The 24,861-nt window shown below is 44.6% G+C and overlaps 1 protein-coding gene across 3 annotated transcripts in view; it reads right to left on the bottom strand.

Annotated features, from left to right (window-relative positions):
- Window positions 1–10,935: 10,935 nt before the first annotated feature.
- LOC101117049 (neuroligin 4 X-linked) overlaps window positions 10,936–24,861 on the bottom strand; it is a 400,179-nt gene continuing 386,253 nt past the window's right edge. For all 3 annotated transcript variants that reach the window (XM_060407561.1, XM_060407560.1, XM_060407562.1), the window contains exon 8: window positions 10,936–14,735. In XM_060407561.1, the coding sequence (XP_060263544.1) occupies window positions 13,889–14,735 (847 nt within the window). In that variant the 3' untranslated portion in view covers window positions 10,936–13,888. The remainder of the gene's footprint in view (window positions 14,736–24,861) is intronic.

Raw genomic sequence — 24,861 nt, 5'->3', positions numbered from 1 at the left:
ACATGACTGAAGCGACTTAGCCTGACGCACGGGCATTCCATCTAGTCCTCCAAGGAAGGCTTCCTTCGGTCCTTATAACGTTTCTGACCTGATAATGAATTTCTTCCAGTCTGTATCTTTCCTCCCACCCACCCTGAAACTTTCTAACGATGGGCTTTTTGGCATTCTTTCCGTTCTCATCAGACCAAACTCCGTTGCCTGGGCATGTCTTGCCTGAGGATGCACCAGGCACCTGTTCTGTTCTGTGCAGTGCAAAACGCAGTCTGAAACCGTGCCTCTTGGTTCCAGGGTCTTATTATTTACCTTGTCCATGAAACCGGAAGCTCGGCTTCTATGTGAAACCATGTCCCCGAAGCACGTGGGAAATCAGATATATTAAAAAAAAAAATCACTCAATAGACACCCCTGGAAGAGACCAATTTTTAAGAAAGCGCTTTTGGATACAAACCATTTAGCACTCGGAAATAGAAGACTCAGCTGTGAAAAGAAGACTGTCTCATGAGGGATCCTGAGAGTCGATATTTTTTAATAGAGAAGATGGAGTAAATGATACAAGACACATTACCCCCCGGTTTTACACCACGTCACTCAGTTCTTTTAAGCAGTGTGATTGACAATGATGTGTGTGTGGATTGCATGCCAGGCTCCTCTGTCCACGGGATTCTCCAGGCAAGAATTTTGGAGACGGTTGACATTTCCTTCTCCAGGGGATCTTCCCAACCCAGGGATCAAACCATATCTCCTGTGCCTCCTGCCACGACAGGCAGATTCTTTCCCACTAGCCAACTGGGAAGCGTGACGATGAAACGTCTGTGTACATTTCTCTGCCCAAGCTTTTGAAATAACTAGCATCCTTTCCTAGGTCCGATTTTACAAGAACCAAATGCAGAAATCATTCTCTAATTTGTGTATTTGAAGCAGTGGACACTTCTCCAATTGAGATGTCACAAATTCCCAATGTAATCATGCAGAGGTTTTAAAAATTTTTTTTTTAAATGTTCAGAGGATATGCTGGGAATTCAAGGGTGTTAATAAAATAGATGCTCATCTATTCCTGTCGATAGCTCTCCTTGGCTGCCGGTTGAGAGTAAAATCTTGGTTGGGATTTTGCTAGTTTCCTCCAGGAAGTGGATTGAAAAGGTGCTCAGTGAGGTGGAAGGGACGTCTATGAAACCAGAGAATGTTGCTCTTATTTTCAAATGAGTTTGACAGTCTTGAGGCTGCCTATGAAGGATGCTCGTGAGTGCCTTCACAGAGGTTTCCTGGATGTTGATGGGGAGCCTGGTCCCCTGGGTTGCATTTTTTTCTGTGTGTGTCAAACCATTGACCATCCTGGCCTCATTTTTTTTTTTTCCTCCACATTTTTGCTGTCTGTCCAGACACACAGAGTATGCCACCTACTGGTCCACTCCAAGGCTTCATGCAGCAATGCAGCCTTCATCTGGGTTTTAGTTTTTTTTCCTCTTGCAAAATGTATATACATATATATTTTCTAGCAAATATCATATATTAATGCACACACGTGGAATCTAGAAAATGGTATAGATGAACTTGTTCATTGGAGGGACTGATGCTGAAGCTGAAGGTCCAATACTCTGGCTACCTGATGCAAAGAGCTGACTCATTGGAAAACACCCTGATCCTGGGAGGGATTGAAGGCAGGAGGAAAAGGGGACACCAGAGGATGGGATGGTTGGTTGGCATCACCAACTCAATGGACATGAGTCTGGGTAAACTCTGGGAGTTGGTGATGGACAGGGAGGCGTGGCGTGCTGCAGTCCATGGGGTCGCAGAGAGTCGGACACGACTGAGCAACTGAACTAAACTGATCGTATATGAACACACACACTTGGAATCTAGAAAATGGTATAGATGAATGTATGTAGTACAAAGCAGAAATAGAGACACAGAGAATAGATACAGAGAATAAATGCATGGACACCAAGTGGGGAAGAGGGAATGGGATAAATTAGGAGATTAGGATCGACCCATATACATCACTGATGCTGTGTATGAAATAGATGGTGAATGAGAGCCTCCTGTGCACCACAAGGAACTGTACTCAGTGCTGTGTGGTGACCTCAAAGGGAAGGAAATCCAAAAAAACAAGGGATCCAATATACTTATAGCTAATTCACTTTGCCATTCACCAGAAACTAACACAGCATTCTAAAGCAACTATACTCCAAAAAAAAATCACTTGAAAAGAAATACAAATCCCTTTTGACCACCCCCAAAAAAGGTGTAACTTAACAAATAGTCAAAGTACTGAAAGTTAATATATACTCATTGAAAATGTGGGTCAATGCAGACAAGAAGGTGAACATATAAAAAACTTGCCAATAGGTAAAGACCATCATTTACAAAAATACTTCATAGTGGCCAAAGGAACAGAACGTAAAAAAAAGGCTGTAGACGTACTCACTCTTTTTCTAGGAAATTGCAATAAAGAACTGATTTTTAATAACTGAATATTTTGGAGTACTCCTGGGTGGTCCAGTGGTAAAGACTCCGCTTGCCAATGCTGGGGACCCAGGTTTCGATCCCTGGTCTGGGAAGATCCCACACGTGTTGGGACAGTTAAGACCATATCCAGCAACTCCTGAAGCCTTCATGCCCTCGAGCTCATGCTCCACAACAAGAGGAGTCACTGCAACAAGATGCTCGCATGCAGCGAAGACCACCGGCATGGTGAAAAATAAATTTAAAAAAAAATCTTAAAAAAAATGTTTATATGCTTTTCCAATGATACCATTCCTATACATGCACCAGAAGAGAGAAATCTAAAACTATAACATTCCCCCCATTTATTAATATGTGACATTATTTATATTACTATCCTAAAAGTATAGGAGGGAAGAAATGGGAGACTATGAGTCACGTGTCCAAGGGGAAACAGCTAGTCAGTGTGGGAGCTGGAAACGGAATCAGTGTGGTTTCGGACAAGTCCTCTTACAAAATATCGCGTCTCAAGAGAGAAGAAGGGAATGGATGAGAAAAAATCCTTGCCTTATGTTCATCTAATGACACCTTTGCAAAGGGCCCTGAACAACTTCTTAGAAAGAGTATCTAATGGCATAGTAAAGTATATACTATGTATGTATGTCTGTGTGTATATGTACATGTATACACACATGTCTGTATATGCACACGCATATGTACATATATATTATATAGTAAAACATATATGTGGGCGTGTGTATACATATATACACACACACACACACATATACGAAGTGAAAAAGTGAAAGTGTTAGTCACTGAGTCGTGTCCAGCTCTCTGTGACCCCAAGAACTGTAGCCCGCCAGGCTCCTCTGTCCATGGGATTCTCCAGGCAAGAATATTGGAGTGGGTTGTCATTTCCGTCTCCAGGGGATCTTCCTGATCCAGGGATCGAACTCAGGTTTCCTGCGTGGCAGGCAGATTCTCTAGTGTCTGATCCACCAGGGAAGCCCATTTATTTATTCCCTTATATACAAACATATATACTATACGTGTACCATCTACACTTTATGATTTGTACACCCACATGCACACACACACCCCCTTAATCTTACATAATATAGTGTTGGTGTATGTGAGTGTGTGTGTGTGTGTGTACATCCTCAACATCCTTAAAAATATTTTCTAAAGCACAAAGCACGAAGCTGGTCTCTGGTTGTCCTCCAAAAGATGAGAGAGATGTATGTCCAAATGAATTGAGGAAAATTAAACTCGGACTGAATGGACGTGAATCTGAGCCAACTCCAGGAAACAGGGAAGGACAGGGAAGCTTGGTGTGCTGGAGTTCGTAGGGTCACAAAGAGTCAGACATAGCTTAGCAACTAAACAGCAAGAACAACAAACCTTAGTATTGTCATCTTTTTCTGTTTGCAAGTATAGCTTTTCCTCTGCTGGGACAACGCCATGCATATGAGAGATCTGCCCCTTGGGGTGTCGACTTACACCTAAGCCGGTCTTGGTGCTGTCTTTGATGGAAGCATATACTGACATGATCTGCACTGCTACTGTTCACACGGCGCTAACATTAAAAGACTAAGAGCCTGTCTCCAGAATCCTCTTTTGTCTTAGCAGCGTAGGTTTAAAGTACTCTGAAATGATTGATACGGTCTGTGTTTATCTTAAGATCATTCATCAAATAGTTTAAGAAAAGTAAAGAATGATATTCAAGTGCTGGGTGAAGCGTGTATAAGGGTCAATCTGAAAAAAAAAAATGTACAATTGGTTTGTTTCAGAAGGAAAGTTAGTATGCTTTGTAGACACTTTGATTTCTACCGGGAGTTGTGAGTATACATACACTCACAACTCCCGGTAGAAATCACTGCATATATATCTGTACACAACACATACAGTCTTTGTGTTTATATATCATGTATAAAATATATTTATATATTTATACATAGGATATGTAGTATACATATACGTATATCGTTTACCTATATGTGCTTGGTATACATGTATGTACATAGAATACATATATGTACGCAGTATACATATGTGTAGCTACTATATACATAATACACGTAGGAAGCTACATACATAGTATATAAAGTATAGTATACGATTTGATACATGAAGTCGATGGACACAAACTTGAGCAAACTCCAAGAGACAACAAGAGGACAGAGGAGCCTGGCGAGCTACAGTCCATGGGGTCACAAAGAGTCGGACACAGCTCACCAACTGAACAAGAACAATACGTAATGGACATATTATATACTTGGTATGATGAGTGTTTTTTGTATTATAGACATATATAGCCATCCCATTATAATAAAATTATATATATGATATATATTGGGCTGGCCAAAGAGTTTATTTGGGTTTTTCCGTAAAAATGAACTTTTTGGCCAATTTAACACAAATATTTAATACTTAGGATAATACTACGATTGTATATGTATATATATTATCCTAGGATATACATATGTGCATATATGCATATCTGTTATAATGCCTCACCAAATGCTGCCTTTCAACCAGAACTGAATGTTATTTCTATAAATTATAAATGTACAATATATATTATGAAAGTGAAGGTGAAGTTGCTCAGTCGTGTCTGACTCTTTGCGATCCCGTGGGCTGTAGCCTACCAGGCTCCTCCATCCGTGGGATTCTCCAGGCAAAAACACTTGAGTGAGTTGCCATTTTCTTCTCCAGGGGATCTTCCCAACCCAGGGATTGAACCTGGGTCTCCTGCATTGCAGGCAGATGCTTTACCCTCTGAGTCCCCAGAGGAAGCCCCCAAATATATATTATACCTACTGTTAATACTATATATGGATTTATAGTAACACTTGCTACTGATCCAGAAACACAGAGAAATTTCTCCAATAACTTATTATTCCATAAACATCTTGGGAAATTGTCCCCCTCTCATCATACATTTCTCCACCACACCCTGTCTCTTTAGCCCCTGAAGGGGATTACTAGGATTTAAACAATCTAACGTAGTGTGTGCACGCAGAGGTGTGTGCACGCAGAAGGCCACGAGGGATGAAATTTTAGCGCTTTCTTTTCACCATTCACGTCTCCTGCGTCCTCTCAGATCAAAAGCATCACGTCTGAGACATGCCCCGCCCCCGCCTACCTAAGCCCCTTTCCCTTTCTTTTCTCTCCTCCCATAAATACCAGTTGAACACTCTTTTCAAAACGCTCTTTTCTCCTAACACTGCCGTCTCCTAAGGGAGACAAGCGAAGTACGTTGCTTCTACGACTCTTGTAGCTTCACAGGAGCTACTCGAGTGTTAGCTGTAAAGAAGCCGAATGAATAAAGGTGAAACGAAACACAAATGATACCAGGTTGCTAAGCAGAGTTCCCACAAGTCCACAGCATCCAGTGACACCTTTCTTCCAATATTCGGTGGTGGTTTAGCCGCTCACTCGTGTCCGACTCTTTGTGACCTCATGGGCTGCATAGCCCCCCAGGTTCCCCTGTCCGTGGAGTTCTCCGGGCAAGAATGCTGGAGTGGGTTGCTGTGTCCTCCTCCAGGGAAGCTTCCTAACCCAGGGATCACATCTAGGTCTCCTGCACTGTAGGGAGATTCTTTACCCTCTGAGCCACCAGGGAACACCCTTCTTCCAGTATTGCCTGGGGACAAACTTGAACGAGCAGGTGACTACCAAGGACCCTCGGAGGTGTATATGTGTTGCTAATGGAATTCTGAACCGTGCCGTCTTGTTTCACCTTTAACTGCACTCTGAGGTCCAAACTGTGTGACTGCTTAGCAGATCAACACATGGAAAATAAGTGAACCGCTGAAGGGCACTTGACCTTCCCTTGGCAGGGGAGGAGAAACATGAAGCCCCCTTCCCCCAAAAGGCATTTTGGCCCCTGGCTTGTGGGTACCTCGCCTCTTATTTAGATGCATGCCTTACAGGTCAGGGGCTTCGAATTCGCCTGCACTGCGGGAGACCTGCGTTTGATCGCCCTGGGTTGGGAAGATGCCCTGGAGAAGGGAAAGGCTACCAACTCCAGTATTCTGGCTTGGAGAATCCCATGGACACAGGAGGCTGCTGGGCTACAGTCTATGGGGTCACAAAGAATTGGACACCCCTGGGCAACCGAGACGCACTGCTTATATTAATCATATGATGCGTTATATAAGAAAGCCAGTTTCTACTGCTTCTTTGTAGAAATACTGGCATTATGTGGCTCCAACATTTCTCTTACCATAAACCAGCATGAATGCACGTTACGGTAAAAGAGAAAAGTAAATAGAAGGTATCCTTCGACTTCCGGTATAAACAGGAATCCAGCCATTTTAGCCAGATCACCTGGCTCCCATGTGGATACCCTTTGTGCTGAATTATTTTTGTCATAATTCCAAGAGTCCAAAACTGCTGCAAGGCGAAAAAGGTGCATGCTTTCATTTTCATGACCCACCATGGAAGGTCACCTTTCCTCTAGATTGTAGACGCCAAACACCCATAAAGATAGCATAATCGTGACACTGCAGACCATTTATTCAGCATCAGAGCAGAGCAAATTGTCCATTTCTCTCCTAAGCCTAACACTGGAATGATATCTCCAGGGACTATTTTGAACAACAACAGTCATCCACTATCTTTCGATATTTTCCTGTGGACCCTTTTCAAAGTCTTTATTGAATGTGTTACCATATTGCTGCTGCTATCTGTGTTCTGGTTTTCTGGCCAGGAGGTGCATGGGATCTTAGTTCTCCGACCTGGGATCCAACCTGCACCCTGTACATTGGAAGGCCAAGTCTTAACCATCGGACTCCCAAGGGAAGTCCTGGCTATCATTTCTATAAAAGGAATTTTCGCCTGTTTGGCTAGCACACCCAGATCAGCCAATGTTGACATTCTTTTGCATATCTTCTTTGTAGACAAGATACAGATTGCTACTTTTCCTGGTTACCCTGATAATTCATGCAAGAGGCAGAATTTTAGCTCTCCACATTACATAGTATCTTATATAAGCCCCCACATGGACACAGACACATCTGAAAACATATTACAGGATTTCTGCTGGTACAGTGGACACATTTAAATGCGACTGAAAAGCAATTTGAAAGAACAAGATGAAATCTTATTACGTGACGGGTAGCAATTAGGTCTAGAATAAAAACGGGATTCCACGTTGTCAGAGTTGATCTTGCATGTGTGTGTACTCAGTCGAGTCTGATTCTTCCGCGACCCCGTGAACTGTAAGGTATGTCCCACGGAAGTACACTGGAAGGAAACTGTCTTCTCCTTCTTCAGGGGGCTTTCCTGACGCAGGGATCAAGTCCCATGAATCTTTCCCGTCTTCTGCCCTGGCAGGCGGATTCTTTACCAATAGCGCCACCTGGGAAGCCCCAAAAAGTTGACCCTGTGAAAGTGAAAGCTGCCCACTCGTGTCCGAGTCTTTGCGACCCCAGAGAATTCTCTAGGCCAGAAGACTGGAGTGGGTAGCCGTTCCCTTCTCCAGGGGATCTTCCCAACCCACGGATCAAACCCAGGTCTCCCACAAAAACATGACTGAGTATTGTATTTCTGCTGGCACATTAGACACATTTGTCCAATTGCAGGCAGAGTCTTTACCAGCTGAGCTACAGGGGAAGCCACAGGTCCTGTTAAATTCTTATCCTGTTAGAAACAAGCTGGCTCATGGAAATTTGAGTACCAGACGTAGCGAGGGAAAACACTGCATAGAAACAGAGCAGAGATATTAAAAGTGGAAGTATATTTCCTAAGTCGCAGCATTAAACAAAGGTAGGTATTTGCCCCAGAGAAGGCGATGGCACCCCACTCGAGTTCTCTTGCCTGGAAAATCCTAAGGATGGAGAAGCCTGTTGGCTGCACTCCATGGGGTCACTAAGAGTCAGACACGACTGAGCGACTTCACTCTCACTTTTCACTTTCATTCACTGGAGAAGGCAATGGCAACCCACTCCAGTGTTCTTGCCTGGAGAATCCCAGGGACGGGGGAGCCTGCTGGGCTGCTGTCTATGGGGTCGCAGAGTCGGACACGGCTGAAGCAACTTAGCAGCAGCAGGTATTTGCCCAGAACGTGGGATCGGGTCTCAGCCCCACTTTGCACCATTCTTCCAATACTGTGAGAGGCACAGAAGGGCTTTTAAAGCAGACCTATGGAAATGGAGATTACTGGACAATCAGAGAATGGTTTCTGGCACTGAGTAAGTCTACTTTGGCCGCCTGATCCGAAGAGCTGACTCCCTGGAAGAGACCCTGATGCTGGGAAAAATTGAAGGCAAAAGGATGAGATGGTTGGATGGCATCACTGACTCGATGGACGTTAGTTTGAGTAAACTCTGGTAGATGGTGAAGGACAGGGAAGCCTGGTGTGCTGCAGTCCATGGGGTCGCAGAGTCAGACATGACTAAGCAACTCAAGAATAATGACAAAGTCAGAGGACATGGGGTTCCTCCTATAGTCCCCTTAGAATGCCTCCAGTGTACTGGGATTCACGGCGTTATTATAACACATACTCCACAAAGCACCTACTGAGGACCCATAGATAGGTCGAGGCTATAGGAGCATCTTTGGCTGGGATCAGGTTATCTCTCTGCATTCATGTCATTCAAATATTACATCTTTCCAAAGATGGTTTTAGAAGGCGTCTGCCAAACAAACAGGTTGCAGGCGCACAGCTTCCCATTGTTTGTGATAAATTATTTACAACGTTTCCTCGTGTGTCTCCTTAGACCCCGCAATCTTCCTACGCCAAATTTCATCTTCCTATCTTCACTCGTTCTGGCGAAAGGCAGGGATCGCCGGCATTTTTAAAATGCCATTTCACCAAAAGTGAGATTGTGAATGTTTAATGGCCTCAGATGAACCTCCAAATTGTGCATAAAACGGCAGGGAAAATTGATAAAAGTCGTGTTTTCAGATCAACCGACGTTCTACAAAATTCGATACCTACACAAACGGTACCCACAGTGTGTGCACCAGGGTGAGGTTTATGACTACATGAAAAGCACTTTAAAAAGTGTAAAGCTATCCATCTTCTCAAGGTACACAGACATGATAGTAATCTTTTTCTTCTTTTTTTTTTTTAGGGATTTTCTTTTCTTTAAGGCCTCCCTGGTGGCTCAGATGGTAAAGAATCAGCCTGCAGCGCAGGAGATCTGGGTTCATTTCAGTTCCTGGGCCTGAGAAGATCCCCTGAAGGAGGGCATGGCAGCCCACTTCAGTATTCTTGCCTGGAGAATCCCACGGACAGAGCAATCAGTCGGCTACAGTCCATGGGGTGACAAAGAATCGGACATGACTTAGCATTCCCGTATAAGTCCTGTGCACCTCTCATTTGGCAAATAACCTCCAACACGTGAAAAAACTTCCGAGTTTGAATACAGCATTCACAGTCTTTGCTGCCTTCCTTTCTCTGATAATTAGCTAACGTCGTCACGACATCCATGAACTTGAGTTTAAAGTCCAAGCTGCGTTCCTTACTGGTGAAGAGCCTGGGCTGTGAACACACCATTGAGTTTAAAGTCCAAGCTGCGTTCCTTACTGGTGAAGAGCCTGGGCTGTGAACACACCATCTTCCTTTGAATCTAAGGATTGCTGCTACCTCGTCCCTTAACCTTCCTGATTTTCAACACCTCTACTGTTAAAACAGAAATACTGTAGGCGCCTGTCCCCTTAGGCCTCTTGAGGATGTCAACACAATATTGACCTGGGGTGGCTTGTACAGAAAGTAATGCCTGTGGCTGGCGATTTGTTATGCAAGTGAATACTGGAATGTCTCTGGTCAACAGCTTTCGATAAGTTGCCAAGATAAACAATGACCACGTGCAAAGAAAAGTGTGTTAGTCACTGGACCATGTCCGACTGTCTATGACCCCCATGGACTGTAGCAGACCAGGCTCCTCTGTGCATGGAATTCTCCAGGCAGGAACATTGGAGTGGGTTGCCATTCCCTTCTCCAGAGGATCTTCCTGACCCAGGGATCAAACTCAGGTCTTCTGAAATACTAGGCAGATTCTTTACCGTCTGAGCCACATGGGAAGCCCCAGTGTATGGGAAGCCTGGACAAATTTGAGTCTTTCATCTCTCGAGTTGTATTCAAACAAACTTCTTGCTGTCGGACACATACCCAAAGGAGGCTCTTTGTTGGAAAGTTTCAAGACATGACCACAAACACAAAACCCAGTAACATAAGCAGCTGAGGTCAAAGAAATAAACTCAAGTGTTTCATTTCAGGAAATACCCTCTTGTTGCCAATTTCACCATTCAGAGCACTCCTCCGCCACTGTGTTCAGCGTCAGGCCAAGGGAAATGTTCCTGTTGGGGACACAAAATCTGTTCCCCAGGAGAAACCACAAGAAACCGGTCCATAATCGACTGAGTTTACCACGGGCCATCTACATCAAATGTATCACTTAGCTCTGAAAGCGAGAAAGGCGTCTGAAGCCGGGAAAAGAAATACGACAGGCCACCTCCAAAGAAAGAATGGACGCATAATTATTTGCACAAAGCATTAGAAAATACTGTGATATTTTATTATTAAAAATGCTGCTGAAAAGTTTATACATATGTGTCCAGCCATATATATCTTCTATCATTACTTAAGGCAAAATCAAAAACAAAATCGCAAAATAATAATCCGAGAAACCATTAAACCCTGCGTGCCAGTGAAGTTCAAGAATAAAAGCCTAGGAAAGTTTTTTTTTTTTTTTTAACTTATTTTTTTTTCTCATTTTTCTCTTTTTTATAGATAGCAAGTATATTTTATTCTCATAGAACTCTATGAAGATTCTATAACTTCTTTCCATGTAGAAATAAGATATCATTTAAGGTGTATTAAATTGCTTTTGATCATAACCCTTTGTAAAAGCTAAAGTTATTCACTTAACAAGAACTTTTTTTTTTTTCCTTATCCAAATGTCACAAGCCTGATACATTACTGTGCATATTGCTAGCAGAAGACGCTTGGAAATACTAAACAAATACTGGAATTCACATTACAAACATACCAGGTCCCACAAGGCTGTCGAGTGCCACTTCCTCCGTCGTTTCCTGGACAGCCTATTTGTTGTGGCTTAGCTGGGGTAATAAATACAATAGCTTGCAGCAATGGTCTGACAGGAGCTTTAAAACAGGATGAACAAAAACCTTACCCATGACACCTCTTAGCTGCTGGAGCCTGCACTTCACTCTGGGCAAAGTTGGGATTACATTTCATGTACGTCTATACACAGACTCGCTCTTAAAATCTCAACCGAGATGAACAGCAGAATTTACTGGGAGATCGGTCTGCACAGACTTCCTAAGAACTCTGTTTTTCTGGGGGTGTGGGATGGAGGGGGCGGTCATTTTCAAAGACTTTGAAAAGGTACTGCTACAGTTTCAGTCTAAGGGTTCCGGTAATCAAAGATTGTAGCAAGGGACAAGGAATTTGGACCGTCTTTCTTGAGAATGTGCACCTGAGCTGAATTGCTCTGATAACCACGCCCCGAGACATCCTCTTTGGCTCCTATTTCCTGGCGCGGCAATAGGTTTTCGAAAGCCAAGACGTCAAGTCACCGCGGCTGCTACTGTTTTCCTTTAACGACACCTGCATGATATCCCTTAAGGAAAGCTAAAAAGACAGTAAGAAAATCACTTGGTGTCAGAGGCGCCAAGATTCTCATCCCCACCTCACCAGTGAACAATGCATGAATATTTCCGGGTGTTATCTTGACAGTCAGGCCATTCTCTAACTTCCTGGATAACCCCCACAAAGCACTTGAAGTGTTTTCTCCCTTCCTTGGTCTCTCTCTGATAGTCCCGGATCAGTGACGGATACACAAAGGGCACAGAAGATAATCGTTTCAGACAAGCGTATGTTTTACCCCATAAATGATCGAAAGAATTCAAAAACAACAACAACAACGAAACCCCGCTTACTGATAAATAAGGGACTTAACTGCTTTTACCAGAAAGGAAAGACACATGCCCCCCTCCTTCGATCTGATTAGCTAAGCTGAACAGGTATTTCTGCAGCTGCTGGGGAACACAGAGCTGTATTGACTCAGCACACCGCAGGCCCACCAAACACAAGCTTTCTTTCTCCCTTTTGGCAGGACCCTGGGTGTGGGAAGCGACTCTTCCTTAACAGATTCAAAGAGCCACAGCTACAGAAGGAGACTTGTATTCTGTTCCCCACCCCCTCCCCTCCCAGGCCCTGCGGTTTCTCTGCATGCGCGTGTATCTAAGTCAACAAGCTTTTAAATAGACTCCACGCTGGGGACCCTTCTTGCAGGGGGTGGGGGAGCGGTTGCAACTTCATGAAGTGTTTAACAATACAAAAATAAAAGTTTGCCTAAACAAAACAAAACAACAGTCTCCTAAGAATCCCTTGGCATGCACTTTCCAGCCCAAAAACAAAACAAACAAACAAAGAAAATAGGGAGAGAGCCTGGTCACAGGGACGGTCCGAGTCCGCCGTGTGACAACCATATCCTCCTACAAGTGAAACGCCTTAGAAAACCCCGTGTCTGTTGGCCACAAGGATTTAAGAAGAAGCCCCTCTGTGTCTTGGAGGGAAAAGAGGTGATATGACTAACGTATATACCGATTTATATACATACAGACCACTAATGGAGAGCACAACCTTGCTAAAAGCTCTTTCAAACTGAAAACACCAATAAAAGCGCTTTTTTTTTTTTTGCTTTTTTTTTGTTTGTTTTCTTTTTCTCTCCACGTGTGTTTGTTTAAACTCACAGCTATATACATTTTCTTTCTTTCTTTTTTTTTTTTTTTTTTTACAAAGTTTCTTAAATATAGTTCAGGCTGGCAAAACATCTCTTTGCACAGAACTCTAGGTATCTAACTGCATAGTCTGTTCATTTATTTTAATAATAAAATTCTACTTTTCCTTCTTTTCTGGATTACTGCTCCGTATGCTGGGTAAAAGCCCACAGACTTTTTTTTTCTTTTTGTTTTTCACTTAAGGAGAGCCATCTGTCGTGTGGCACATAAAGAACTTTATTTTTTAACTGTGATTAAAAAAAAAAAATTTAGTGTCCCCGGCTGAGTTCCAGAAGGGTGTCAGCCTCTATGGTCACGGTTGGAAACGCCCAGGTCCTTGATATATCGACGTCCTTGTCGCACTAAAGTCGGCTTGGATGGTGGTGGATCTTAAAAGCAGAACTCGTAACAGCGAATGGATATGGTTTCACATTTCGTAGGGTCGAAAGTTGGTCTCGTGGTACCGGGAAATGCCAGCATGGGAGGTCTGCAAAGACACAATGGTTGCCCTTTTGGGTTGTGTGTGTGTGTGTGTGTGTGTGTGTGTGTGTGTGTGTGTGTGTGTGTGTCTTAAGCCAGTGGGATGAAACACATTCCTTGTTTGGAGATGGTGCTTCTTTGTCCGTCTTCCAGTTGCAGGGGGCGGGGTGGCGAGAGGGCAGGGAGGGGAGGGGGGACTGCAGAGCTATACTCTGGTGGTGGAGTGTCCGTGGGGAATGTTTGTGCTGTTCTGGCCTCCGCTGAAGGTGTTGAACGTGTGGAGCGGCTGCATACCCGTGAGCGTGTTTGGGATCATGGTGATGGTGTTGGGGGTCATGAGCGGGATGTCGTCGGGGGACCTGCGCAGCGTGAGCGTGTAGTCCGGCGGGCAGGTGAGCCTCAGCGTGTCGTGGGCCTGCAGTGACTCGCACTCGTGGTCCAGCTGCTTCATCTGCAGGGACATGATCTCCTCGTTCTGGATGTGCGCGATGTCGTTGGCGGCGTTCCTCTGCGGGCTGGGGCGCCGGTGGGTCTCGTGGCGCCGCTTGTCCTTCTTGTAATAGAGGGCGGCGAAGGCCAGGATGTTCAGGAACAGCAGGGACGCCCCCACGGCGATGGTGACGCTCAGCTCGGTGGAGTAATCCCGTTTGGTCTCGATGAGGACCGTGGTGTCCTCGGGGCCCGTCTTGTGAGGGTCCTTGGAGTGCTTGGGGTTGCTGTTGGCTGGGGTGATGGCCGGGCGTTTGGTCGTGGGCCAGATCTTGGAGGGCGACCGCCGGGTCCCGTAGGGGAAGGACGTCATGTCCGGAGGGGGCACCTTGGTGGTGGTGGACACGTACTGGAATATCTCGTTTAAGTTGTGCAGATGTGGGACCAGTTCCAGCCAGAAGGCGACTTTCGTGGCCCGATAGTGATCCCTCACGCGGGGCTTCAAGCCGATGTGCAGATACAGCTGGTCTTTGGGGTTATACTTGGACCAGGCCACCTCCTCGAAGCGGTTGGGTTTTGTGTGAATGAACTTGGTGTCCTGTGGGACAGGCTGATTGGGGTCACTGAGGACAGAAGGGAGAGAGAGAAAAGAAAAGGGAAAAAAAAAAAAGGTCACACTCTTCTGCATGTCACAAGTCAATTTTTAATCAAGTAAAACGAAATGACGGTCAGATCATCTCACGTGTTTATTGATACGCGCAAAGTACTGAAGTGGTTTAATCCACATGTGCCTACCATTCTGCCTTGTCTATAAAAGAATCCCCTCTTACCCTAAAATACTTCCCAATGAAACTACGATACCGTTTCTGTAACATTTCTATATTTTTAACGCATCCAGTTGTCTTCCAAACTTGGGAGATTTTTCAGGAGGAAAACAAACACGTGTCTTGGCTATGTTTCAGCATTTCAAATTTAAAGTACTTCTGTTGGAAAATTTTCAGCATTTCAGGCTGAACCACTTTTGGAGTCACTAACCTCAACCAGAGAGTGATCGGCCCCCACAAGGCGGGGGACGGGGTGGGCATCTGGCAATACCTGGAGATGTTTTTGGTTGTTATACATGAAGGATGGTGTCATGAATGAAAGTAGATATCACGATGACTGTCAAATACTCTCCAGGGCACAGGACAGCTCCCCCCCACAGCAAATAAATTTTTCATCCCAGATGTCAACAGTATTAAACTTGAGAAATCCCGATTTAGAGATTGTTGCCCAAAATGTGTACATTCTTTCTTCCTCAAGAACTGCTACTTAGGTAGACGGATATATATTGCAGTTATAACAATTAAAATACATTAAAAATGCAAAAAAAAAAATCTGGCTTCTGTCATTACAAACTGTTAATAAACAGAAAAATGCATCCACTGTTTGTGCTATTAGAAATACGGATATAGCTTGAAAATCTTTTGAAGATTGAGTCACTTGGAGATGAAATAACATTCCGTTGATGTCTTAAGTTTGGCAAGACAGTGCTTTTAGACACGCTCAAGTCAACGATTTTAGGAGAAATACAAGATGCAGTAAATTGGGGTTTTTATAGATTTCAAGTGTCCTGTGCAACTATGCAACTGAAATCCCCTGTGATGTACATGAACAGCCACAGGCAGAGAGACAGTCATCAATATTGAAAGAATCTCTGTAAAACATGGTACTTGAAACATGGCTGCCACCCAGTTTTTTTTAAGGTAACAGAAATTCCCCTCAAAGGTATACTCTAATTTCTTCCAATTTTTGGGGGGGCGGGGGGCTTGGTAAAATAACCTGTAAGACAGATTTTGTCTTCTCCTGTTTGCTGGTTAGGAACATCTGAGATTGTGCATGATAAAAAGTCACCTCGTGGATAGCAGTGAACTCTCAGAAGTGGTGTGCAGACCTAGCTTGCCCTGGTGTATTGTACTGCCGTGGGTGCCCTAACCTCTACCTTCCAGGCAACGCCTTCTTGGCAACACACTTATAAAGCCACCGCCTCTTTGCTTATGTGCCAGAAGGCTGGGGCACCAGAAGGTTCCACTGGAAGACCCAACGTCTGCAGACATTCCCAGGTGGCATGCAGGCTTCAAATGATATCCTTGACTCACAGATGCAGGTATTGCCATAGGAAGGGCTTTAATCCTCAGTCTGAGGCTGTCAACAGCATGAACATACATTAAGCTGTGCCTCTCTCCCACTTCACAAGTTGGGAGATCTCGAGCAAATTCTTAAACCTCTCTTAGCCTGATCTATAAAGCGGATATGAATATTGGGAATGGAATTAAGTGAGGAAGCCGTAGTATTCCTGGTGTATAGCAAGAGCGCATTGATACATCAGCATACCTACAAACTGGTAGGGAGAGAAGACTATACATAATAAACAGTATATATCCACAGTATAAATCTCATGTGCTTAGTCGCTCAGCCGTGTCCAGCCCTTTCCAACCCCGTGGGCTGTAGCTCACCAGGCTTCCCTTTCCATGGAAATTTTTCAGATAAGAATCCTGGAGTGTGGGTTGCCATTTCCTCCTCCAGAGGATCTTCCCGACCCAGGGATTAAACCCACATCTCTTCTATATCTTGCATTGGCACGTGGGCTCTTTAACACTGCATCACCTGGGAAGCCCACAGATCTTATACTAAATACTTTATACAGCATGTTCTGCATAAAAGCATACTGCCTCTTAGCATATACGGTACGCCATATACTATACATGGAGTATCTGCATAACGATACTGTTTGATACACTGTAGACTGTATACCGTATACACTGTTTTAAAGAATATTGCATGTATCATAGCGTATCTGCTACATTATATACTTCAAATGGTTTATGTATGTCAAAGTGTACTCTATACAACAGTATATATGTGTTATATGGTATACTTTGTATATAGTGTATTTTTATATACTTATATAAAATGTTTCATATATACTCATATGGGCTTCCCTGGTAGCTCAGATGTTAAAGCATCTGCCTGCAAAGAGGGAGATGCAGGTTCAGTCCCTGGATTGGGAAGATCCCCCTGGAGAAGGGAATGGCAACTCACTCAAGTACTCTTGTCTGGGAAATCTCATGGACAGAGGAACCTGGCGGGCTGCATTCCACAGGGTCGCAAAGGGTCGGACAGGACTGAGTGACTAACATTTCCACTTCCCTTTCAGATACACTGTATACCACAGTATAGATGGTTCTCTGTATGTTTATCATTAGAGATGGTGATATAGCATCACTTGACTCAGTGGACATGAATCTGAGCAAATGCTGGGAGATAGTGAAGGACAGGGAAGCCTGGCATGTTGCAATCCATGGGGTTGCAAAGAGTCAAGCATAACTTAGCAACCAAAAAATGACATACTGTATATAGTGTGCCCTGTACAAAAGGATACTATGTGTATCATAGCTTATATGGTTCACTCTATACTGTATGTAATAAATGCTGTATCACACAGAATATGTGTATTATATACTGTGGATACAGACGGCAGCCCACCAGGCTCCCCCGCCCCTGGGATTCTCCAGGCAAGAACACTGGAGTGGGTTGCCATTTCCTTCTCCAGTGCAGGAAAGTGAAAAGTGAACGTGAGATCATTCAGTCGTGTCCGACTCTTCGCGACCCCATGGACTGCAGCTCACCAGGCTCCTCCGTCCATGGGATTTTCCAGGCAAGAGTCCTGGAGTGGGGTGCCGTTTCCTTCTCCAGATAGTATAAACAGCATAGATCGCATGAAATTGTACTGTATAACGGGCTTCCCTGGTTGCTCAGACTGTAAAGAATCCACCTGCAGCACTGAAGACAGAGGAGACTCGGGTTCCATCCCTGGGTGGGGAAGATCCCCTGGAGAAGGGAATGGCAACCCACTCCAGTATTCTTGCCTGGAGAATCCCAGGGACAGAGGAGCCTGGCGGGCCTACAGTCCGTGGGGTTGCAAAGAGTTGGACACGACTGAGTGACTAGCACTTTCCCTTTTCCCATCTTGCATATCACAGGACTTCCTGCCTGCTATATATGCACACGGATAGATGGATAGATACATACATGACCTACACATATGATTACATATGTGCCATGCAAGATAAATAAATTGCAACTGCTGTGCTCCTATTAGTGACATGAAAAAATATAAAAACATATGCCATAAGCCTTCTTGTCCATGTGTTCATGTAAAACCGTTGATGTATTCTAAAGTAATCTGCCTTTGTGCTTTTATTTTTACATGTTTAGAAAAAATGTTGGATGCAACATAGCACCTCGCATTCTCTTACTTGAGTCTTCTGATATAAAGTGTTGCAAAATTCCTATTTAATTGGACCTGCCGTGGAGACATTTTTATAAAATAAAACTCAGAGGCTGAGTGTAAGAACTGACTTTTATTGTTCTAAAAGCAATGAAAGGGAGTGAGGATTCCTACTCTTTTTGAATTGATCTGATTTCACAGAATCAGGCCTTCCGGTTCTACTGACTTTTTCTTAAAGAGATGGCATCTACGAAAGAGTGTTCATGTTAGATATATGGCTTTTTTTTTCTTTTTTTTTTTTTTTTTGGCATTTGGTGTTCATTTGAAAGGTAAGGAAAACACTATTTTGTTCTCAGAGAATAAAGGATTTTAAAAATCCAGATAAGTACGCGTTAGCCCCGGAACAATCTGTTAAAGTTCTTGGCCATGCACCGTCAGAAGCCTTAAACGGAGATAAACTCGGGTCACTTATGGAAGGAGGCACATCACTTTCCTGTGTCAAACACTCTGAAGAAAGCAAGATCTCTACGTGGGGTACCAGGGCCTTGTTTTTTAGACTTTCCTTCAGCACACCGTGTCATTTACTTCCCAGAGGCAAAACTAAAGATTAACATGATTAAGGAGAGAAGGAAACAAACACATCTTCTTTCGAAAGGTCCATTTTCACCCGTACTATTTCACTTGCAGCGTCACCTTGGCAGCTGACAGTTAAATGCGTATTCGGGGTCTTGCGGCTTATTTTATTCGGGAGAGACGGGTAACATGATTTCTTTACAAACAGCAATGACCCGACCCCTCTGCCAGGCTCCTCTGGAGGTTGGTACGAGGTCTGCCTCACCCCGAAAACAAGGTCGTGCTTGACTATTTTCCCTTAGACGTCTGAGAAGAAAATTACCCCCTACACCAAGAATCACGTGTTTGGTCCATCCCGTACCGCAGGGAGTGATGTTCACTCACTGAGCTTAAAATGCTTCGGGACAACAAAGGCCACGTTTAACACCGGACTTGGGCTGCAACTGTTTCAAAGCCATCTTCTCCATTTCTCGAGCTCTGCAGAGATTGTGCAGAAGCAGACGCAGAAATTGACCACAGGATATGAGCAAAGTCAAGAGGAGAGATGACATCTGAAAGCCGGCGCAAAGCGTGTCATTCTACCCACTTGACCTACGCCAGTGTACTCAGACATACTGGAATATAAGCTTGCCTTTCTTACACCATACACACTGGCTTGTTGGCCAAGCGCGTCCCCAACTTTAAATTCCAAGAGGCTCTGAGTCTTCAGAGTAGGATACTTGCAAAGTACCATTCACGGCCGTGATTTCTTTTGGGACTCTCATTCTGCCCTTTCTTATCCAACACGCAGAAGCCAAATTGCATCGGTCCTTGATGGACACACACCGCATTTCTAGAAACCGGTCAGGACCAACACCATCCTGTCTAAAGAGGTGGGACTCTGTGACAAAGAGCTGCAATCTGTGTGGTCATTCGTAAACCTTGGGATGAGCTTTAACCTTTCCTTGACAGTACTTCTCAAGGATCATGGAGCTCTCCAAGGAGCTTAATACTTAAATTCAGCTCTAGCTTAATACTTAAATTCAAGCTTAATATTTAAATGTTCTGGCTTCACTGTTTCTGCCCCCCCCCCCCCCCCCCCCCCCCCCCCCCAGCACTGTTTCAGTAGTCTTCTCACCTGGATGGTTGAAACGGTCTCCTAGCAACAAGAGCATCCTCCTTCCATCCTTCCCTCTTGTCTATCCCACCTTCCTTGTCTGCTTCCTTCTTCCTTCCCTCCTACCCTGCCTTCCATAACTGCTAACTCACCATCTCCACACTGGTTTTTTGTGCTTAACAAAGAGCCTGTGCCATACCACAAGTGTGTAGGTTTACGCCTACAAGGAAGGCCAGAGCTGTCAGCTGTGGTCAAATGCAAAAAGCAGCCAAAGCATTCACCTCATCTCGGCAGAGGGAGGAACAACCAGGAACACGGGAGGCTGGTAACAAGGTCCCGCAGATCCAAAGTTCCACCCAGTGATCGCATCTAAGCGTACTTCAGTTCAGCACAATCCTTTCTTCTCGGTCACATGTCGGGACAGATGACATCACATGATATTCTCAGAACCACAGGCTCTCTCAGCGCCCGCGGGGAGCAGTGGATGGTAGTCGAGTGTTTTCAATCATGTTTTGAGACCCACTGCCTCAAGATAAGGTGTGAGACCCCTCATGATACTAGAGATGGTTTACCCTATGCTTGCCCCTTGACTGTCATCAGATAAGGTGTGAGACCCCTCATGACATCAGAGATGGTTTATCCCATGGCTGCTCCTGAAGGGACATCAGATAAGGTGTGAGACCCCTCATGATATTAGAGATGGTTTATCCCATGGCTGCCCCCTGACTGTCATCAGATAAGATGTGAGACCCCCCTCATGACATCAGAGATGGTTTATCCTATGCTTGTCCCTGACTGTCATCAGATAAGGTGTGAGACCCCTCATGACATCAGAGATGGTTTATCCCATGGCTGCCCCCTGACTGACATCAGATCAGGTGTGAAACCCCTCATGGTATCAGTTAAATAAACTGAAGTATTTTAGAGTATTAACTAGCGACCACCCGTGAAGCCGTGTCATCCTTTGGCAAACATCTCAGTCACTGTCTCTGCCATCAGCTCGGTCTCCCGTTTTCTGCTTAATTAGACACCACTGAATAGTGGTCCTCCCCTGACCTGCATCTGAATTTGCATGTTTGCGATGTAGGTCGGAGGGAGGTCTGAGCAACTTCCTTGCAAGATGACTCGAGTCCCTCCAACGGCCTTTCAAACGAGTTGTCAAAACTCACTGCACTAACATCTCCAAAGATGATCTCAGCCACGCTCCACGTGGACCCCGGGAGCCAAAATTGCTCCTGCTTGGGTAAAGTCCAGATTCTTCAGACTAACTTCCAAGGCCACCCAGCAGCCTCACCTTGCTATTGCAATGACATCTCTACCTGAAGTTTTGGACTCCGGTGAGAAGATGGGGCTATTTCTCCAAGCTACATCCTTATCTCTTAAGTCTTCTCTACCAGCGACTTTATGAAATCCCAAAGTATCCTAAACACACGCCACTAATGGCCACAAGAGGAACCTGGAGCAGCGATCAAGCCCAAGTTACTTTGTATCTCCAAGGCTACGTTCCTCAGATGAGGGGCATGGGCCACAGGCATCTCGCCCAATGATTTTAGAAAATGGAATTACAGCATCAAAAACCACTCAACGCTTTACCCTGATATTCTGATTATAGTTAAAACAGATCTAGAAGATTAAACAATTTCCCTCAGATAAACACTTTTAATACGTAGAAGTAATTCAGTTTCCCTAAATGAATAAACAAAACAAAACAAGAAAAAGTTGTACCTTTAAAAAAAAAAAAAAAACACTCAACATTTCGAACACTCAACATCTGCAATCCTAGCTTAGTTGCCCACAGGTGCTGGTTAAAGCACCCATTTGGTGCAAGTATTTCTCTACCATCTTATGGCATTAATGAATTCCCTTTACCTTTTTTCTTTTTCTTTTTTATAACAGTGAGAGAGAATTCATCTCAGAGCCGTTGGCAGGCGAGAACCGCTAATGAGAGTTTAATGGCTTTATCTGGATTTTTTCAGTTTTCTTTAATGGCTCCGTTAAACGGATGATGAATGATCCTAGCTTTCCATTTAAGAAAGTCATGCAAAAACTTTTTTTTTTCCCCAAAACACATGAGAGAAATAGAAAGTGGGTGGCACTCACAAAGGTGAGTCGTGACGTTGTTTAGATATTACGGAGTTACGATGGGTGAGGGTGTTGCCATCAGGGATGGGCATGGCTAGAGTGCGTGGAATGTTTGTGTGAAGGTCCTTTGCTTCAAGGGAAGGCAAAAGTTGCCAAGAGCAGCCGTGTATCTGAGTTCCCTGATATAACTGGACATTTGTCCTGCCTTCAAAAGGGGTTATGCAACGAAGTGCATCCCCAGCAAATTAAGACATGCTTAAGCCTTAACCCCCAGGTCCCTGCAGGGTGATGTTATTGCAAACAGGGTCACTGCAGGTGTGCCCCCAGTAAAGGGAAAACGAGGTTATACCAGGACTTCCACTGGTTAGGACTCTGTGTCTCCACTGCAGAGGGCCCAGGCTCCATCCCTGGTCAGAGAACTAAGATTCTGCAAGCCAAGGGGTGTGCCCAAAAATTGAAAAAAAAAAAAAAAAAAGATGAGGTCATACTGGAGCAGGGATGAACTCCTAAACCCATATGATTGGTGGCCTTATAAGAAGGTGGCCTTAAAAAAAAAAAATAAAGAATGAAACAATGGCGCCTGTGGCAATGTGGGGCATGGACCTGCGTGGAGGTCACTGTACGAAGTGAAGTAAGTCACAAAGAAAAAGATAAATACCATGTGATATCAGTTATATGTGGAATCTAAAATAGGACACGAATGAACTTAGCTAGGAAACAGACTCACAGACATAAGAGGAGAGACTCATGGTTGCCGAGGGGGAGGGGAAGTGGGGAAAAGGACCGGGTAGGACTTTGGGGTTAGCAGATACCAACCATTATATACAGGAAGGATAACAAAGAGCTTAGGGACCGATAGTCAATATCCGGCGATAAACCAGGAGAAGGGTTTCCCTGCTGGCTCAGGGGGAAAGAATCTGCCTGCTGATGCAGGAGATGCAGGTTCGATCCCTGGTTCGGGAAGATCCCCTGCAGGAGGAAATGGCCACCCACTCCAGTATTCCTGCCTGGAGAATCCCATGGACACAGGAGCCTGGCGGGCTGCAGTCCGTGGGGTCGTAAAAGAGTCAGACGTGACTGAAGAAGACTTAGCACACAGAAGATATACTGAGCACTTCTCTCAACTGAAAAACAAAAGCTAGACATGTGCTAAATGAGGAGGGCATGGCCACCCACTGCAGTATTCTTGCCTGTAGAATCTCAGGGACAGAGGACCCTGGCAGGCTATGATTCCTAGAGTTGCAAAGTATTGCACGTGAATGAGCAACTTAACAAAAAGAAAAGCAAAAAGAGAATGAAAAGAAGATGAAAAACCAGGTGTGTATATATAATATATATATATATATATGTATAATTGAATCCTTTGTTGTACCGCAGAAATTAACACAACATTGTAAATCAACCATATTTCAATAAACAGAAGAAGTTGACCATGTAAAGACAGACATGCTGGGAGAGGGCCGTGTGATGAGAGATCCAGAGCTTGGAGAGACGTAGCTTCAAGTCAGGCTGAACCAGACAGTGCCAGCAAGCCACCAGGAGCTGAGAATCATCACAGGAACAGCCCCCGACAGGTCTTGGATGGAGGTGAACCAGCCCCACCTTCAGTGTGGACTTCACACCTTGAGATCTGTGCAACAATACACTTATGCTGTTGGAAGGCCCACATTTGCTACTGTGTCGCAGCAGCCCCAGGGATCTAATAAACACGGCTACGTGAAAACATTGACACTTGCTGACTCGACTCAAATCATCTCCCCGTGGAACACAGATCCTCATGGTGACAGACGAGCATCTCTACCTGCAATGACTGTGACCTTCCCTGCTTCCCTGCCGTCTTCTTTAGATCAAACTCGTAAAATGGGAGCACTTGAAGCGGGCCTTCACACACAACCGTTTGCTGCTCAGGAAAAAACTCAAGTTCTTTTCCTAGGAAGTTAAAACCGAGAAACCACTTCCCACCAGAGAATATGTGGAAACACGGGAAAGAAGGAAGGGCTTCTCAGGTGACTCAGACGGTAAAGAATCTGCCTGCAATGCAGGAGACGTGGGTTCGATCCCAGGGTGGGGAAGATCCCCTGGAGGAGGGCATGGCAACCCACTCCAGTATTCTTGCCTGGAGAATCCCATGGACAGAGGAGCCTGTTGGGTTATGGTCCATGGGGTCCCCAAATCTGCTAACCCTCTTAACAGCAACCCATTCCAGTATTCTTACCTGGAGAATCCCATGGACAGAGGAGCCTGTTGGGTTATGGTCCATGGGGTCCTCAAATCTGCTAACCCTCTGCACCTCCCCTCATCCCCTCACCAGGGCTGTGTGAGGCTGCAATGTAGCGGGTCCAATTCAGCTCATAACTCACCCCCACTGCTCCCCCGCTGCCAGTGGTCGACAGGAAGATTTAGCATCTTCGTTTTAAATTCAGAACCAGGAGCTCAAGGTTAATGACAGAAGTACACACAGGTAGAACACAAAGACACCTCATTATTTCCCACAATTAAGTTACTCGACAAGAGACAATGAGAAGATTCTGTGATACTGGGGGCTGCTTGAGATGTTGGGGAGTGTTTTATCTCACTGTCTGCAGAGAATCTGCTCCAGGGAACGTAGGTGGACCCCACTGCGTATGGAACTCTTGTATATTTCTGCTGCATTTAGCCAATGAGCTTTGTATATATGTACGTGGAGAGATATATAGATAAATCTAGACAAATACATAAAATTTATGTA

Source organism: Ovis aries, chromosome X (genome assembly GCF_016772045.2).
Source record: "Ovis aries strain OAR_USU_Benz2616 breed Rambouillet chromosome X, ARS-UI_Ramb_v3.0, whole genome shotgun sequence".
NCBI classification, from domain to species: Eukaryota; Metazoa; Chordata; class Mammalia; order Artiodactyla; family Bovidae; genus Ovis; species Ovis aries.
The sequence above is the reverse complement of the archived record's forward strand: the minus strand, read 5'-3'. Positions and strand labels throughout refer to the sequence as shown.